The sequence below is a fragment of the Periplaneta americana genome, chromosome 17 (genome assembly GCF_040183065.1).
Source record: "Periplaneta americana isolate PAMFEO1 chromosome 17, P.americana_PAMFEO1_priV1, whole genome shotgun sequence".
NCBI classification, from domain to species: Eukaryota; Metazoa; Arthropoda; class Insecta; order Blattodea; family Blattidae; genus Periplaneta; species Periplaneta americana.
In genome coordinates, this window is record NC_091133.1 from 14,134,749 (window position 1) to 14,152,866 (window position 18,118).

General features: G+C 35.6%; 1 protein-coding gene across 1 annotated transcript in view; it reads left to right on the plus strand.

Moving 5' to 3' along the window:
* Window positions 1-18,118, plus strand: part of LOC138693468 (uncharacterized) — a 63,853-nt gene that overhangs the window by 5,794 nt on the left and 39,941 nt on the right. The window contains exon 2 of the mRNA XM_069817449.1: window positions 13,279-13,415. Within this exon, the coding sequence (XP_069673550.1) occupies window positions 13,279-13,415 (137 nt within the window). The remainder of the gene's footprint in view (window positions 1-13,278; window positions 13,416-18,118) is intronic.

Below are 18,118 nucleotides of genomic sequence, written 5' to 3' on the forward strand. Positions count from 1 at the left end.
ATGCCAAACAAAAAATTTTAAATGAAAAATATATAATGCAATATTTTCCTCGATAACGCTTTAGTCATTGACAGTCGTATGAGAATTAAAAATTAGGTAGTTTATGCTGTAGATAGTTTTTTCTTTCTCCTGTAAAATTTCAGTTTCTTGACTATGACCTTTTTGAAATGACCGATTCAATTGATAGTCGAAACGATTTACACATCAATATGACGACAATGAGTTGTGATTGTGGGGTTAGTTAGTGGGGAGGGTGCGTCAGCTAGTATGGCTATTTGCGCCCTTATCCAAAATCCTTCACTAAACAGAAACACGATACAATAATCAGAATACTTAAAAGAACTAAAAAGCGTTGTCAAAGTTAAAACGAGGTTCACAAATGCAGTTTCAACAAGGCGATGCATAAAAGAACATAAAAGTGAGTTGTGATTGTAATTCATAGAAACATGCCGTTACAAAGAATTATTGTATCTATTTGAAGTTTAAAATCACAGTTCAGGGCCTTAGTACAGGCCGGGCCATAAGTCACCGTGTCCTTAGATATAATTATACAATGTAATGTACTGTAGAATTATCAATTAACAGGCCTGGAACCTTCCGACCCTTGGACGTAGGGTTTGTGACACATTTACTATAGAAGACTGACGCATGGTAGCAGTAGCAGGTCAGATAAAGAAAGCAGCGGATGGCTACAAGTAGCTGTGTATACAAGCAAATCTTGTACAACAAACTCTTCCTGCAAACTACAAGCTGTTTCTGAAATACGTACAGTTATTTTTAACGTCAAATACACATATTAAGAACAAGTAACTTGAAATGCCAAGCAGTAAGGGTCAAACACGGAGCCACTATATTTTATGTAAATTTATTTACATATTTACACATTTTCGTATATAGATACATACAAATGTACACATCTCCATATTTACACATCTACATATCTACATGTATTTACACATATTCCTATTCATATTTACACATGCTCATATTTACATACCTATGTACAACATATTTAAAATTATATTCTTACACAAGCAGGCCTATCTGTAAATGTAAATAGGAAAGGGTCATTGTGTGATAGATTGTCTGTTCCACTGCACAGTCATGTACATTTTTAATGTATGCAAAGCAAAACTCTTCCGATTAGGGGTGAAAAACAGTTTTGTATTCAGAGAAAGCTCTCTCAATGACAGAAAAAGTGGTAGGTGCAAACTTGAAAAATGAAATATCATCTTTCTACATTGTTTATTTCCAAATTATGAAGGCCGTAATCATCTATCCTTTCTAGTTTGTCTCTAATATCACATATGACTGCATACCCTGAGTTTTTTCAAGCAATGTCGTGAGTTTATTTTTTTACACATATTCCTATTGCATCTGTAGCTTAAGCAATGTTTTCCGACAACTTTGTTACATGTCTCAATGCTTCTGAGAGTTTCATTTGTCCGGATTCCAAAAGAGTTCCATCAATGCAACATTGTCCTTATGTGTTTTTGTACTGCAGTGCTCTTGTATATACCTTCGTTACCGTCCTCTTATAACGAATGACAAACTGTACACTGAATTAGTTCTCCATCTGTTGAAAAGTACTCACTGTTCAACTCTTTCACAATTGTGTCCAGTATGCTTCTGTTGAAGCACATTCTTTTAGGTGCATGAACAAAACAATTGAACACCCGGTACCTTGTAACTTCACACACAGCGCACTGCCTCTCTATGTTCGTAATAGGGGATGTGTGCCAGAGACCTGCAAGAGAGCGAGCGCGGGATATCGTTATCAGTCCAGGAAGGCACTGACGGAATGAATAGCGATCATCTACGAATATTTCCGATAAATCACGAAGTAAGGCAACACACCGAGCGATCGGGTCTGAGGACGAGCGCTCGGTGTTCATGAGTGCTCTTCCGGTAGCAGTAAGCAGTAGGTGAATGTAGGCTTGTCTAATCAGTACGTTTCATCAAAACGAATGTTGAAGATGATTCAATATTATCGACGTCGATTTCAAGCAGAGGCTCGGACACCGTCTCTGTTGATGGTAAAAGATTACAAGACACGATGTCAAAAGTATATGCCGAAAATAAAGTTAAATCAGCAGAGTCAGAGTAGTGGAAAAAAAGGGAAAGCAGTTACTAGCTCTGCTTGGACTAAATTCGGAGAAGTAAGGGATAAGAATACCTTAAAGTACATAGGATTGTCCACACCTGTGGAGTAACGGTCAGCGCGAAACCAGGTGGCCCGGGTTCGAATCCCGGTCGGGGCAAGTTACCTGGTTAACGTTTTTTTCCGGCGTTTTCCCTCAACCCAGTACGAGCAAATGCTGGGTAACTTTCGGTGCTGGACCCCAGACTCATTTCACCGGCATTATCACATTCATTTCATTCAGACGCTAAGTAACCTAAGCTGTTGATAAAGCGTCGTAAAATAACCTACTAAAATAAAAAATAAAAATATTCCCACGTTAATATGAGTAAAGTTCATATTACGTTCGAGATGAAACAAAATATATCGCTACTAGTTTATTATTTGCATTTCATACTTCGATAGACATTTTTAGTTATCACGTATTAAATGTAATTTCTCGGTTTTATATACATTTTATAGTAATATAACCAAACATTTAATTTGCATTTACAATATTATTACGATTAAATTTGTGTCTCAGTTTGTTTTTGAAGTTAAATGTTAAACTGAGTAGGAATGAAATATATTTATACAGAAAATCATTTCAGGCTCTTTCAATCTAAACAAAGAAAAATGTGTAATTAATTAAATTTCCACTAAAATATATAATTGTTGAAAACAATCGAATGATTTCTATGATTATTCCATTGTAGGATTAAATCATTCGAATGCATGAATGAATTGTTCAATAACATTGCAGTATGTTGATTACTCATTCTATACGTAGGCCTATAGCCTGAGAGCAGCGCTCTTTTTTCTTATCGCCATGTAGGTCAGGTGTTTAATTTAATGAAGATCAGGGTCAGATACTGGGGCTGTTAGAAAGTCAGTACGCAACAACCACACAGAACATTCGAAGCTTATCATTCTATTTTTGTGTCATATGATTCTGAACTCGAAGCTCTTATCATTATCTTAAAATGGAACACATTCTGTCATGCGAGTACATATTTTGTGTAACTTCATACGGCTTGTTGTGGTGGTAAGCAAAATCAATGAATAATCGAGTGATATTGTGAATATTTCTATTATTTCGAATGGTTTTGATAATCAAATGAATTCTTTCGATTTTTACCAATGCTGTACTAACGTAGTACTATAGCTTACTGCTTCGCGTACAGTGGTTGAAGCGAGCGCTCGTTCCGACAGGGGGAGCGATCCCCCGGGCGAGCTCGAGCGAGCGCAGGCCAAACCCGAGCTCGAGCGATTACACACGAAGCGCATTCGGTAAAACCGATCTCAGATATCGTTTAGCATCGCTCTCTTGCAGGTCTCTGATTGTGTGCTCCGTGATGAGCGTACACAGTTACTGAGTTGCTGTAACACCAGTAGTCACAACTTGTGCGGACATAGCTTTTTGTTATGGTTCGGAAAGCGCCAGCCCTGCCAATTAATGAAATCTGGTGACAAAAGGGTGTGGCAATACTAAAAGATAGTTCATAATCATGACCAAAACATTTGGTAGCAGTGATAATAACAGTTGAATAATGATAGTGAAATTGTGAGCTTGATGGCAGATACGAGTAATTATTCGCTTGAAGAGCGGTTGGCTGCGATTGTTCGGGTCCGCGAAAGGCAGCACACAGGAAAAAAAATGCAACTGTGTAGTTTGCAATCTCTAGATCGAAACTGACTTGACAACACCGGACAACAGCCTGTGAGGGTATATAAAAGAAAAAGTGGTAGACGGTATGAAACAAACGACGAACTGAAAGACGCTATGACAGCTGTCTTTGCAGACATAACACCAAAGCAGTTACGTAAAATGTCACAAAGGACCTGGAGATGTATCCATCTCTGCATAGACAATGATGCAGCTCACATAGATCCATTAGAATTAGGTAAGTAAGTAAGAACTATCTAAGGGTATGGTGACTCATGGCGCATCCTATACTTTAGAATTACACTTCGTGAAATTAATTATTTCTGTCTTTATACTACCCTCATCTATTAATAAGCCAATTTTTGTAGGAATAACATATGTATATTAAATTAAAATTAAGTTTCATATTTTCTTAAGTTTTACACATGAAGAAACTCTTCATGCGAAACTTTACCAAGTCCATATGACACCGAAATCATTGATCCACAGTAACCGTTTTCAACACGCCCCATTTGTATAAAGATATAAATCAATGAAATAAAGAAACATAAAATACATAATTCATTTATTAATTTGCAAGTCATCGTTATTTTGGGAATTGTCTATGTATAGAGACGACATTCCGGTTGGCTGGGTGGCTTATTTCAGGAATGCTGCGATACACATAACCCAGTCATGAGGAAGAGTGCCTCTTTGAGTTCCCTGTTCTCTGTCCGTTTTTTAACTCCTTTCACCTATTACCATGATTTGTATATCTTTATTAGGAAAGCACCAGTATGTATTTTATAACATTTGAGTGGGCATCAGTGGTGGAGTCGTGTCTCGTGATAAAGCAAATAAATGTGTTTTCAAACTCGATTGGGAACTAAAGTACTTTTGTGTCCATCATAATAATAAGACATTTTGTATGTTCTGCTCGAAAGAGCAGTAGTGTGCCCTGTTTAATGTGTGACGACATTTTAATATTGTTCACGCGAAGGATTACAGTAAACAATGTTTTTTTTTTCAGGTGTATTTGAATTGTTATTTCATTTTCCACTCTGTGGTTGTCATATACAGTAGATATTTGGCTGTCTAATTATATACTGTATGTGTATTTTTTTTTACAAAATGTTTGTGATTTTAAAATATTACGAAGTACGCATATTTAAAAGTATACCTTCTATATTCTTCTCCATACGCCCAAACCGTCTCAAAAAGTTACAAGAATTAAAGGAAACTAGACATGACCCCACTTCAGTTTGTTTAGGAACAAACGTTATTTGAGTGGAGCTTAAACTGAAAGGATTCATTCTGGAATCGGAATTGGAAACAGGTTTGGCTTAATTGATAGAGCGTTAGCACGTAGAGCTGAAAACCCGGGTTCAAATCCTGGTGCCGGAGAGAATTTTTCTTTGCTCCACCAACCCTTCATCATGTGATAAAGCAGAATTCCTGCACGGAAATATCATATGCACTTCGGTACATCGCTATAATATGAAGTATTTAAGTAAATAAGTCTCTCTCGGCGAACTATCACAGACAGAATTTCGGAAATGGCTGAAGAGTTGAAGATCAGCAAAAAGTAAAATCGAGAAAGTTGATATGGTACTCTTCAGCTATCGACGATAGCACTGGTACAAAAGACACTGCGCAATCAGCCATTTTTCTACGGGATGTGGGTTCTGAACTCAACATATTTGGAGATTTTCTTGATTTTGTACCTTTGAGAGGCAATACAAGAGGAAATGATATTTTCGAAGCTGTTTTTGAAGTTGTTATAAAATAGAAATATCCTAGAAAAAATTATTTGTATAGCCACAGATGTTTGATCTTATGTTTTATTTAACGACGCTCGCAACTGCAGAGGTTATATCAACGTCGCCGGATGTACCGGAATTTTGTCCCGCAGGAGTTCTTTTACATGCCAGTAAATCTACTGACATGAGCACACTTAAATGCCATCGACCTGGTCCGGGATCAAACCCGCAATCTTAGGCATAGAAGGCCAGCGCTATACCAACTCGTCAATCAGGTCGACTATATATATATATATATATATATATATATATATATATATATATAACCACAGATGGCGCACCAGTAGTGATAGGGAAACATAATGGCTTCGTAGCTATATTACGACGATTTCTAAAATTCATTAATGAATCATCAGATAAATTAGTTGCAATTCACTGCATAATACATAGAGAGGCATTATATGCTAAAGCAGGATGTCTAGGTAATGTCATGCAGAAAGTTGTAAAAACCGTAACAATGAGTATTATTTTTATTTTCTGTAATAAAAGAGTGTTATTTTTATGCTACGTAATAAAATAGTATTATTTTTATGTTCTATAGTAAAAGAGTATTATTTTGGTTAGGGGAGAGTCGGGTAGTATCGGACATCAGGTAGTATCGGACAGTGCGTTTCTTATATCTACCACCATATGGTAGCACCTGAATGACATGGTTACGTTTCTCTTTGCGACATCACAGAAACGTAACCATGTCAATCAGGTATTATCATCGTGTGGTAGATAAAAGAAACTCACTGTCCAATATTACCCGATGTCCGATACTACCCGACTCTCCCCTACATTTAATAAAGTATAATATAGTTATGTGCAGTTTTGCAGTAACTTATGGATTTGAATGAAAATAGATCGAAATAGTTATAATCAGATCGCGTTCCGCCATTGGTATCGTCTTATGTACAAACAGAACTTCAAAGAAGGAAGTAAGAATATCGCTCCTGTTGGAAAGTGGTGTGGGTTAATAAAACAATAAGCGAATTCGTCTCCTATTCCCCATGCTTGACATAACCTATTAAAATATAAAAACAAGTGAAAATGGATCCACTACCATAATAAAAATAAATACAGATTGCGCATTCCATTTGATCAGTGTTGTAGTAGAATAGAAGCATATCCTTGACTATGAATGAATAAATGAACTAATGCATTGCGCGTAGCATCGACGAATCTTCCGTAGGGGCAATGTGGTAATTTTTGTCAGGAATTTTGTCGAGTGATATGCAGAAAAAACGTTACACGTTAAAAACGTGCTATGTTTCTTGTCATTTACAAGGAAGCATTCCTAATCTTTGACACTGTTCAGACTGTTTGGTGTGTTTTGAATTGAAAATGTTTTAATTTGATCTATTCATCTTAATATGAGGTTACTCGGAATCTACAGTACGAGTATATTCAATTGATCTGTAATTGCATAATATTTAAGTATTCCCTCCTTGTTTTTTTTTTTTTTAACTTATTGTCATTTTATTGACCCATACAAAATAGTAAACATAAAACATCCTTATAAACAAATACTTGCATGAGCACAAGAATCCTTAATTATAATCATAACAATCTGATAATATGATTAACAGTTTACAATACAAACATTTCTACGTTAAAAGTAGAGAATGAAGTACATTAATTTTAAAACAATTTCACGTGTACAAAATACTTGCTTTATTTCCTCTCATGATATAAGTGTAGCTCGTTTCTGAAGTTCGTATTCACCTTTTCAGTCATAATAATGTATATCGTATAGTCAAAGTGAACGTAGAAATCTCTTCTCTGTTGCTTCAGTTTCATTTATGTCTGAATGGTTTCACGTAATATTAGGTTAAGCAATTTTCGTAGCGTCGGAAAAAAAAGTTAGATACACAGATGTTCAGTAAGCCAGAAATTACTTAGTACATCATGGTTTTCAATTGAGATTTTTATAAAATTAATTGGTCCATAAATTCCTCATATTGTTAATTAACCTTGCTCCTACTGTGATGTGTATTTCAAAATCTTACCGATTTAAAAAAAAAATCTGCTCTTTTTTATTCTGTTTTGTCCCAGGAGTATATGTCATTGGGTTCATAATATAAAGTGACCATGTAGAAGATCCCTGATTTTGATTGTTTATAAAATATGACGAAAGACACGAGGAAATTTTTATCGTTCTTTTTGGAAAGAATAATTCAAATAATTTCTTAACTGCTGTGGATCGTACTGATGATTAGAGTCAGTCGATGTGAAAATTATGCAAAATAAGACTTTACTTACTTACAGTACTGATGGTTTTTAGAGAACTCGGGGTTCAATGCCGTTCTCACATAAGCCCGCCATCGGTCCCTATCCTGAGGAAGATTAATTCAGTCTCTACCATCATATCCCAACTGCCTCAAATTCATTTTTATATTATCCTTCCAGCTACGTCTCGGCCTCCCCAAAGGTCTTTTTCCCTCCGGTCCCCAGCTCTATATGCATTTCTGGTTTCGTCCATACGTGCTATATGCCCTGCCCATCTCAAACTTCTGGATTTAATATTCCTAATATTATGTCAGATGAAAAATACAATGCGTACAGTACTGCATTGTGTAACTTTCTTCATTCTCCTGTAGCTTCATCCCTCTTATCCCATCTTGTTCTCAAACACTCTTAACTTCTGTTCTTCTTTCAAAGTGAGAGTCCAGTTTCACAACCATACAGAACAAACAGTAATTTAACTGTTTTATAAATTCTAACTTCCAGCTTTTTTGAGAGCAGACTGGATCACAAAAGATTCTCAACCGAACAATAACAGGCATCTCCCATATTTATTCTCCGTTTAATTTCCTCCCGAATGTCATTTATATTTGTTATTGTTGCTCAAATATTAAATTTCCTACTTATATTTTACCATTTCGTATTATGATTTGGTCACGAAATATAATAATATACTTTGTCTTTTCGATGTTGACTCCAAACTTGTCTCTTTACTTGCTTCAAGTAAAATTCTAGTGTTTTCCCTAATAGTTTGTGGATTTTCTCCTAACATATTCACGTCATCCGTATAAACAAGCACCTGATGTAACTCGTTCAATTCCAAACTCCCTCTGTTATCCTGGACTTTCCTAATGGCATATTTTTAGGGAAAAGTTAAAAAGTAAAGATGCTAGTGTATCTCCTTTCTTTATCCCGCAGTTAATTGGAAAAGCAATAGACGGAAGCTGGCCCATACGGACTCTGCTGTATGTTTCATTTGGACACATTTTAATTAATCGATCTAATATCATTGGAATACGAAATTCACAATAACATTATAACTTATAAAGCTTCTCTCTTAACCTACTCATATGCCTTTTTTGAAATCTAAGAATAATTGGTATACAGTACGTTTATACTCCTATTTTTTCTGTAATATCTCTCGAATACAAAAAAAATCTGATCAATAGTCGATATATTACGTCTAAAACCACACTGATGATCCTAATTAAATTTGTCGGTTGATTATATAGTTTTATTAACGAATTTATGATTTCATTTTATTTATTATAGATATTTTCTTGGATTTTAATTTCTATATTATTAACGGTTATATCTATCTTAATGTTATGTATTTCTAATTTTGCTTTATGTGGAATACCATTTTTGGCTGGATTTTATTCAAGGGATTTAATTTTGGAGATAGTTTCCTCAAATAAATTAATGAATAAACCTATACGAATTAGACACCCTTCAATAATTTCATCTACATATCTTCTCAAAAGAATATTTGACAAAATTTTGAACGAAATCAACAAAAGTTATATATATATATATATATATATATATATATATATATATATATATCATTTTAGTAGCTTATTTTACGACGTTTTATCAACGTCTTAGGTTATTTAGCGTCTGAATGAGATGAAGGTAATAATGCCGGTGAACTGAGTTCGGGGTCCAGCACCAAAAGTTACTCAGCTTTTGCTCATATTGGGTTGAGGGAAAACCCCGGAAAGAACCTCAAGCAGGTAACTTCCCCGGACTGGGAATCGAACCCGGGCTAACCGTTACTCCACAGGTGTAGACCAAAAGTTATATTCCGCGGAAGTTACTACAGTTAGTCTTTATCCCCTTCTTGAAGAGAAGTAGAATTATGGAGTCTTTCCATTGATCTAGTACAATTTTCTTTTCCAAAATAGCAAAGACAAGCTTATAAATTTCGCTAGATAATGCTCTTCTACCCTTTTAACTCCTGCAAATTATAAATTGTTAAAGAAATCAGGCCAACCGACAAATTTCATTGCTAAGGATTTGCAATTGATATCCTAGACAGCATTAACGAAATACAAGATTTTCTTAGTCATGTTAGTGTTGTGACGAGCTAATTACTCATTTGCCTGGAAAGTTAACTGCCACAATATATGTGTATGAGGCTCTCAAAATCCTATGTATAGGGTGGGAGGGCCTATTTGCGGACAATTCAGAGAATTCCACTAATTATGTGCCTTGTAACTGTTTCAAGCAAATGAAACGCATTCTCTTAATTTAAAAATCTTGTTACTGTTATCACAACTATTTTAATTCGAATATTATTTTAAATAATGTACCTGGGAGTATTAAGGCCCAGCATGTTATAAGGTCCACTACCTAGTTTTACCATTTGTTATACACTTTTGCAAAAGAAAGCAACAACTCTTGTCGCCCTCGGTAGCGTAGTTGGTATAGTGCTGGCTTTCTATGCTCGAGGTTACAGGTTCGATCCCGGCCAAAGTCGATGGCATTTAAGTGTGTTTAAATGCAACAGGCTCATGTCAATAGATTTACTGGCATGTAAAAGAACTCCTGCGGGACAAAATTCCGGCACACCGGCGGCGTTGATGTAACCTCTGTAGTTGCGAGCGTTGTTAAGTGAACCATACATTTGAAATTTGCAACAACTCTTAAGACCTAATTCTTCTTGCATTCGAGTGAGATATAAAGATATGAGATTCTTGTTCTTTGTGTAGCTGACTGGCGGCAACAAAGTTATATGTGATTATTTCTGCTTTCATTATAAAATTTTGTAAAATGTAAGCACATATTTAATCGCTTTACTATGTGTTATTAATATAATATTAAATGAAAGTTATTGTTTGAACATAAGAAGTTTGAGGCTATCGTGAAACTTTCGCTAATGAGCATATGAGCACTCCATAAATTAAAATTGGCGCGAAGTGACGGAGCAGGAAATAAGGCCCATGAAATAAACACGTGTAAACGTCCACAAGTTCATAGAAGTCCCTGAACTATAAAGCTCAAACTATGAACCTGAACCTTAATCGTTTTTTGCAAAAAATCAAGCAAACGAAAGATTGACAATTTCTAATGAAGAAAGGGCATTTGATGAGCCATCAACTTCAGGATCTGTAAACATCCAGGAGACGCGGATGTGTTCCGTCTGCGAAGAGAATTGTTTCAAATACGCATGTGTGTGTCTCTTGTGAATGTTGGTTTCACGATGAATGTGTAGGTCTCACTGAGAAAAACACTGAAGACTTTGTGTGTCCAAGTTGTTTTCAATACTTACATTCTTTATTGTGGGCCTTATTATATGTCATAGCAGGATGTAAGGCCCAGCGACATGATGTTCATTTTCACTGCTCACAGCATTTATACTCTATGTCTGTTTGAATATTTCTTTGAAGTAAAGTATTATAGCTTAACTACAAAAGTATGCTATTTCATTATTAAAAAATTGCTAAACGTCTGCAGTTCAAAATAAGAACTTTTATTTCTTAGGTGGGCCTTATTACCCCCGGTTACCTTACAATTTTTTTTAATTTATGTTGAAATTTGTCTAGCAATTTTCTTATAAGTGTCCTGTTTCCGGAGAGTAGGTTTTAAAGTATTTAAAATTATTAATTTCTGTTGTATATTACAATAAAATGATTCTTACTTTTCATATCACTGTATTCCATAACTTTTTTATTTATATTTCCCGCAGGAAATCTGCTCTTTTCCGATGGAACTAACACAAACTTTTTGTATCCAGTCTTCGTCATTGTAAATGCCAATCCAAGGGCCTGCTTATCGCCAAATTCCTATTCGTCCTGATTCTTTTGTAAATTGTAGAAGATAGAATGTAGATATGTAGTCTGCTGTTGTGACTATGTGGATAACGTGTGCGCTTTCCAATCCAAAGTTCCGTGGTTCAATTCCCCGGCATGAGCAATGGAGGAATGTCTTCCGTACACGGAACTGGGTATTCTGCGGAAGGCAATAAATAATAGGCAAACGACGACGGTATCACCCTGCCTATTAAACCTGGATAGTGTCGTAGTTCACATACCCATGCTCGTGTCTCTACCTGCTAATTGCAACTTTCTTTCTCACCGCGTTCACAAGGGTTTTTGATCGTCTTATGTTTAACTGTTTAGCTTCGACTCTTCGACATTGTAAATCTTTTCAGATTTATTGTATATATTGCTCTCCTCTGTTCTTCCCTCTACATAGAAAAACCTTGAAGTCTTAATAGGAAGGCTTTTAGTTTTTTTCAGTAGTCCTCTTATAAATTTCTTACCTGCACATCTTACTTCACTGTTGAATTTGTTATCACATTCAGAGATCTCTGCATATTCGAAGGCCAGTTTGTACCATTTGCTGGCGTTCAAGAAAATTCCTTCAGACAAATATTCAGTAGAAAGTCAGGCCAAGTTTCTTCCTTGAACGAAAATCAAAGGTTCTGTGCAAGAACTAGTGACACCCAAAATATGTTTATAACGACTTAACTCGGGCAAAGCATTCTTTTCTGTTGCGAATCTTATAGATAAACCTTTCCGATATTATTCCATTGCTTCTTTTATATCATCTCATACGATACTTTCCAGCCTCTCATTAAAAGGAAGTTTTGGCGTCTGTAACACCAATGAAATGATCCATTTCATTCAGAATAGTTTGATAAATTATCTTCGAATATTTACTCTTCAAACAACATATAAAAATCATAAAAATGAATTACTTATTGGAATGTTTCTGTCCGGGATTAGGAACATTTGTGTGTCCGGAAATAGGACCATTGTATTAATTATCCAAAATTCCCGATCAAAAGTGTCCCGAACTTTAAATAAGAAATTTGCACCACCTAACAATTGTCAAAAGCTTATTCTTCAGAATGAAAGCATAATAAGCCTTTCGTAAAACAATGTTATCTCTTTAACAGACAATCAATTCTCGCTCAATATTACAACAGGACAAAATATAAAGACATTCTAATAACATTCGCTCCCTTTCAGCTATCTGGAGCTCGGATTTCACACACAATCTCAATGCCATGTATCGCAATCAGCCCTAGAATGTTATTGCTTTCTATAGACTAGCCAAACGAATGCGTAAGGGATTCTTTATAAGCACAAAATGACAAAACGTTACGAGTGTCCGGAAATAGAACCTGTCCGGTAATTGCCCCCCAACTCTAGTCATGAAGCATATCCGAGACATTCATAAACAAATGTATAATGTAGTGCTCTTATGCAAGATATGATAATTCGACCTGTCTTTTGCATTGAGCTTACTTTTACAGCACCTCCGTACCTAGACATGCTAGAAGAATACATATTTCTACAGCTTGCACATACAGTCCAGTATAATCGTTCAACATGATGCAGCACTTCCTTAGTGGAGGAACATAACAGATAATTCTCTTTAAATAGCTCTGAATCTTCCGAGGTTCAAAGTAACATAAAAAGAACTCAACATAGGATATGTAATCTTTATGTTAACAGTTCACTAATGGGACCTGGAAGGTGAAGTACTTGAAACCCAAGAGTTTCTCCCAAGAAGTGGGTCGATGCTGGATGGACAACTACACACCGATATCCAACGGAAATTCCCACAAATTAGCTACTTACAAATCACCAAAGTGAGTTTCACAAATCCTATAAACTTTTTAAGGAATTTTCTTGAATCTGTTTCCTGAACCATATTTCAACATTGGAAATTTGTTGCCGAAATATGATGAAAAACAAAACTGATAGCAACTAATTTTTAAGATATTAAATGAAGCATGTCATTTAATTATTAAAATGTTGTTGCCACGGCAACCAATTAGCTTTTCTCTTTTAGCAGTTGACTATGGTTTCTCCCTTCATACGCCTTCCTGAGATGCAAATTATACCTTCAATATATGGAAAACAATTTATTCAGCTCACACATGTAACTGTGATCCCCATTTATAGTTTTTATTAGTAATGTATACGGGTTCTTTTATAAGTACCTGATAACTCGAAAAATTGACTGATTTTTACGATTTTTGTGTATGTTGCACATTTCAGCTAGTAAGAATCTTTCCTGCTGCCAAACACTCGACTTAGTTACCTGTTGCCCGCCAGAAGTCGATCTAGTCACAAAATGTGTCTACCAGAAATCGCTCTTTCTATTGCATTCGTGTTTACATTGGTATAACAAATGATCGGGTCCTCCCTATTATGTACTGGATGTTCGAAACTTGCTTTACGAGGTGTTTCCAATTGCTTGGCCGCCACGATCTCAAGACTTAACTCCCGTGGATTTCTTTTTATGGGGATTCGTTAAGGCTAATGTGTTTGCAGACAAGCCTCGCACCATCTCGAAATTTAGGGTAAGAATTGTGCACACGATACAGATAGTTACTTCTGAAATTCCCTCGACAGTTCACGAGAAAATTGTCCGTCGCTTGCATTTGGCAGACATGTTGAGAAATGTGAGCCATAATTAGTGTATGTGTAAATTCATTGCAATATATCGTAATTTGTGTTTTTTTTTTTACATTAGCCATAATTTTTAAATTTTATAGCGGTGGTTTCAACGCGTAATAAAATCGAGTGTACGGGTCCTGGAATGCTCTTAGTAGCAGAAATGTACAACTGTCAAAATAAGTGACCGCACTCGTGAACAGCGAATATATTCTAAGTGCACTTCGGATCACGGTGATGGTACTTGATGCATCTGCTTGTAGAATCGCATTTCAAGCAGTTTTATAGGGTCTGTGGAAAACAATAAATGAAATGTAAGTGCATTCTTACACAGAAGGGGAGTCAGTTTATATATATATATAATATACATGGAAGAGTTTATTATACATGGGGATTACATTACTTTAAAAACTAATGTTATTCAATATTGTACTTCATCATGGTCACTAATACAAGTTAGTGTTACTCACATACAAATAGATAAATAGCAATAGGAATACTATATTTACGAAATATTCTCCTATGATTTTATACAGTATATTAGTTAATAATATTAATAGTGTGTGGCTAAAACAAATTTATTCTTGTCCTCTTAATAGTATATTGTATTCTAAAGCATTATTATTATTATTATTATTATTATTATTATTATTATTATTATTACTATTATTATTATTATTATTATAAGATTACCTGTAATTCATAGCTTATTTCATACCATTCATCACACACAAAAAATCTCGTAACAAAATATTTAATTTATTCTAATTCCATTTTAGCTTAATTCCTATATAGCCATAGCATGCAATCATAGGGATTTCCCCCAAAAAAACTATGTGTGTGATATGTCAAGTGACTTTTAGTGAAAGAAATTTAGATAGGGTAAACTAGGGTCTGTTGGACAGTCGGACATGTTGGACACTCTGTACTTTAACGTGTTACCACGCCACTTGTGGGCACCACATTCTGCTAGAAGTCAATGACGGAAGTAGGCACGAGTGGGGCTACTTCCGTCATTGACTTCTAGCTGAATGTGGTGCCCACAAGTGGCGTGGTAACACGTTAAACTACGGAGTGTCCAATATGCCCGACTGTCCAACAGACCCTAGTTTACCCTATATGGTTTTGAAAAGTAAATTTTATACACCTGTTTCCTTAAGATAGGGAGTAACAGATTTGAAACAATATATTTATTTAGAATTATTTTAACTGAAGCAAGACTGTGTGACAATCGTTGTAAGTTTAAGCTTTTATAAAATGTTATGAGAACGTTAATTTTTTCGTTAATAAAGTAGAGGAAATGGATATGTGAAACTGTAGAGGGGATATGGAATACCAGCCATATCACTGTTGGATTCTTCCCCCTCGTGGATACTATCGTAACTTCTTCCTTATATTTGAGTTAGCGTCATAACGTGGCACGTGCGCTCTGGAAACAATGGTCTTATAACAATATAAGAAAATCTCTTTGTGGCTACAAGAAATTTTTGCAGGTATATATAGATGAAGAGGCGAGACCTGGCATGTGAGCTGTGTGAGAGGAAAAGAGTTAGCTATGAAAAGGAGAGTTTATTTCATTATGGTTAATATTATACGAATCTACCGACACAGAAGTTGATCTCACAAAGAAATCTTAAAAAATCTGCCATGTTGTAGATTTTATTCAATTTTCGTAGAAAAAAAGATGCTGGAGTGAAAGAGCGAATACCAGAAAATTGGTACATTATGTGAATTACAAAGTCCTCAAAATGAGGTGTAAAAATATTGAAAATCGCTTGAGTAGCAGCCCAATGGCTGTACTCGTATGGTTAGCTTTCCGAGAGCTGAAGCTCTCTCTCCCTCCCTCCCACCCTTTCTGTGTGGATGTTATAGCAGCTAGCTTATCGTATCAGACACTCTGCTAGCAAAAGCGTGCATGAAAATATTTATTTCAGCCAGTATAAGATTCCAATCTGTCTTATACTAATGTGGATCTATGCATGTTTTATTGTGTCTTCATATCATTGAATCCATTAAATATCCTTCGACTTGCTATTAAATATTTTCGTGAGGGAAATGTTAAAGAAACGGCTTTTTATTGACTTTCTATACACCTATCAACTTATTCTCTTTCTTGAACAACCGCGTTTCGGAATAATATATCCCTTCTTCAGTGTTTCTGTTGATATTAATTAGGGAAAAGTAGGGTAAGAGTACGCACTTTTTGGATTTTGAGCTCTAGTTGCTTAGTAGTTTAGTTAATACATGTGAAATTTTTACAGAAAATAGAAGAATGTTTCCAAAAACATGGACATTTAAAAATCTTAAAATAATATTAAGTTCGTCTTCAATTAATTAATTACATTAGGTACTAAAAATGCGAACTCTTAGACGACATATGGTCTAAGAGCACCCAGTAGTAAAGTTCAAGAATATGCATAGACTATATTTATTTTAACTATTATTTGCATATCATCAGTCTGTTTCTTCTGTCAATAGAGATGAATTCAAACGTTATGGTTAATTAAATAACTTAGCTGATGATAGATTTTAGCAACAAGAACAAAAAGTAAACAAACAGACACAAAGATCGCAACTAACTTTAACAAATCAAATTTATTCACAGTCATCACGAACAAATAACCCACGTCCACTGTAATTTGTGCAGTGTTCATGCTACCAATTATTACATTGGTCACTAGTAGTAGTAGTAGGGTTTAAAAAGGGCGCGTCAGCTACTATGGCTATTTGCGCCCTTATCTAAAATTCTTAATAAAACAAAGACATAGGCTAAATAATATAATAATCAGAGTGCTAAATGAAATAAAAAGCGTTGTCACGGTAAAACGAGGTACACAAATGCAGTATACACAAGGTGATTTGCACAGAATCATAAAAGTGAGCAATTCTACGACCCTAGGTGGTATTCAAAACGAACAAATAAAATAATAAAACTAAGGTCACCAGAGATAAATTGTGTATCACATTTCAAAAACAATAAAATTTTATAAAATATTCGGATGTATAAAGTCCGAAATGTCAACAATGTAAATCAAATATAAAACAAATAATGTAACCTCCAGATGTAAAGGGTCCGGAGGATAACTAAAACGGGTCAATAAAAAATAAATCACCTTATCCAGTCCTGTATTCGATAAAAAAAATCTCAGAACTGCATTTGTACAATTAAAGTCATTTCCAAGAACTTCACGTAGTGTCGGCCGAATTCCATATTGCCGGCGGACACGGTCATATTTTCTGCAATGCAATAAAAATGTTCCACCGTAAGTAGAACACGACACATATTACACTCCGGCTGAGGCTCGCCATGTAGGACATGGCCATGTGTCGGATGACAGTGGCCAATCCTCAACGGGGTGAGTAAAATCTCCTCGTCTCGTGACGCTCTTGTGGACGAATCCCAAACTCGAACAGTATTATTTATATTTCGTAATTTGTTTCCCTCTTGTGGAGATCATTCTCCTTCCCATTGGCACCATATTTTATATTTCAAGGAGTTTCGAATGTCCTGCCACTTATCGCGCCAATATACCAGAGAGCCATTCAGTGCACCAGCCCTGGCTGCAGCATCAGCGGCCTCATTTCCTGGGATCCCTACATGACCAGGAATCCACACTACTCCATTCTCATAATCAGAGCTAAGGAGAGTGTGGAACAGCTCCTGAGTTCTTAAGACAAGCGGATCATCAAAATTAAAAGACTGCAAGGACTGAATGACACTTAAATAGTCGGAACAGATAAGGAATCTGCCCCGGGGTTGCCTAATTAAAAACGATAAAGCTCTGTACAAACCATAGAGTTCAGCGGTAAAAACACTAGTATAATGGCTCAGTCTTATTTAAATACCTCTCCATTTCTAACGAAGGAACAACCAAAATAATCATTTATCCGG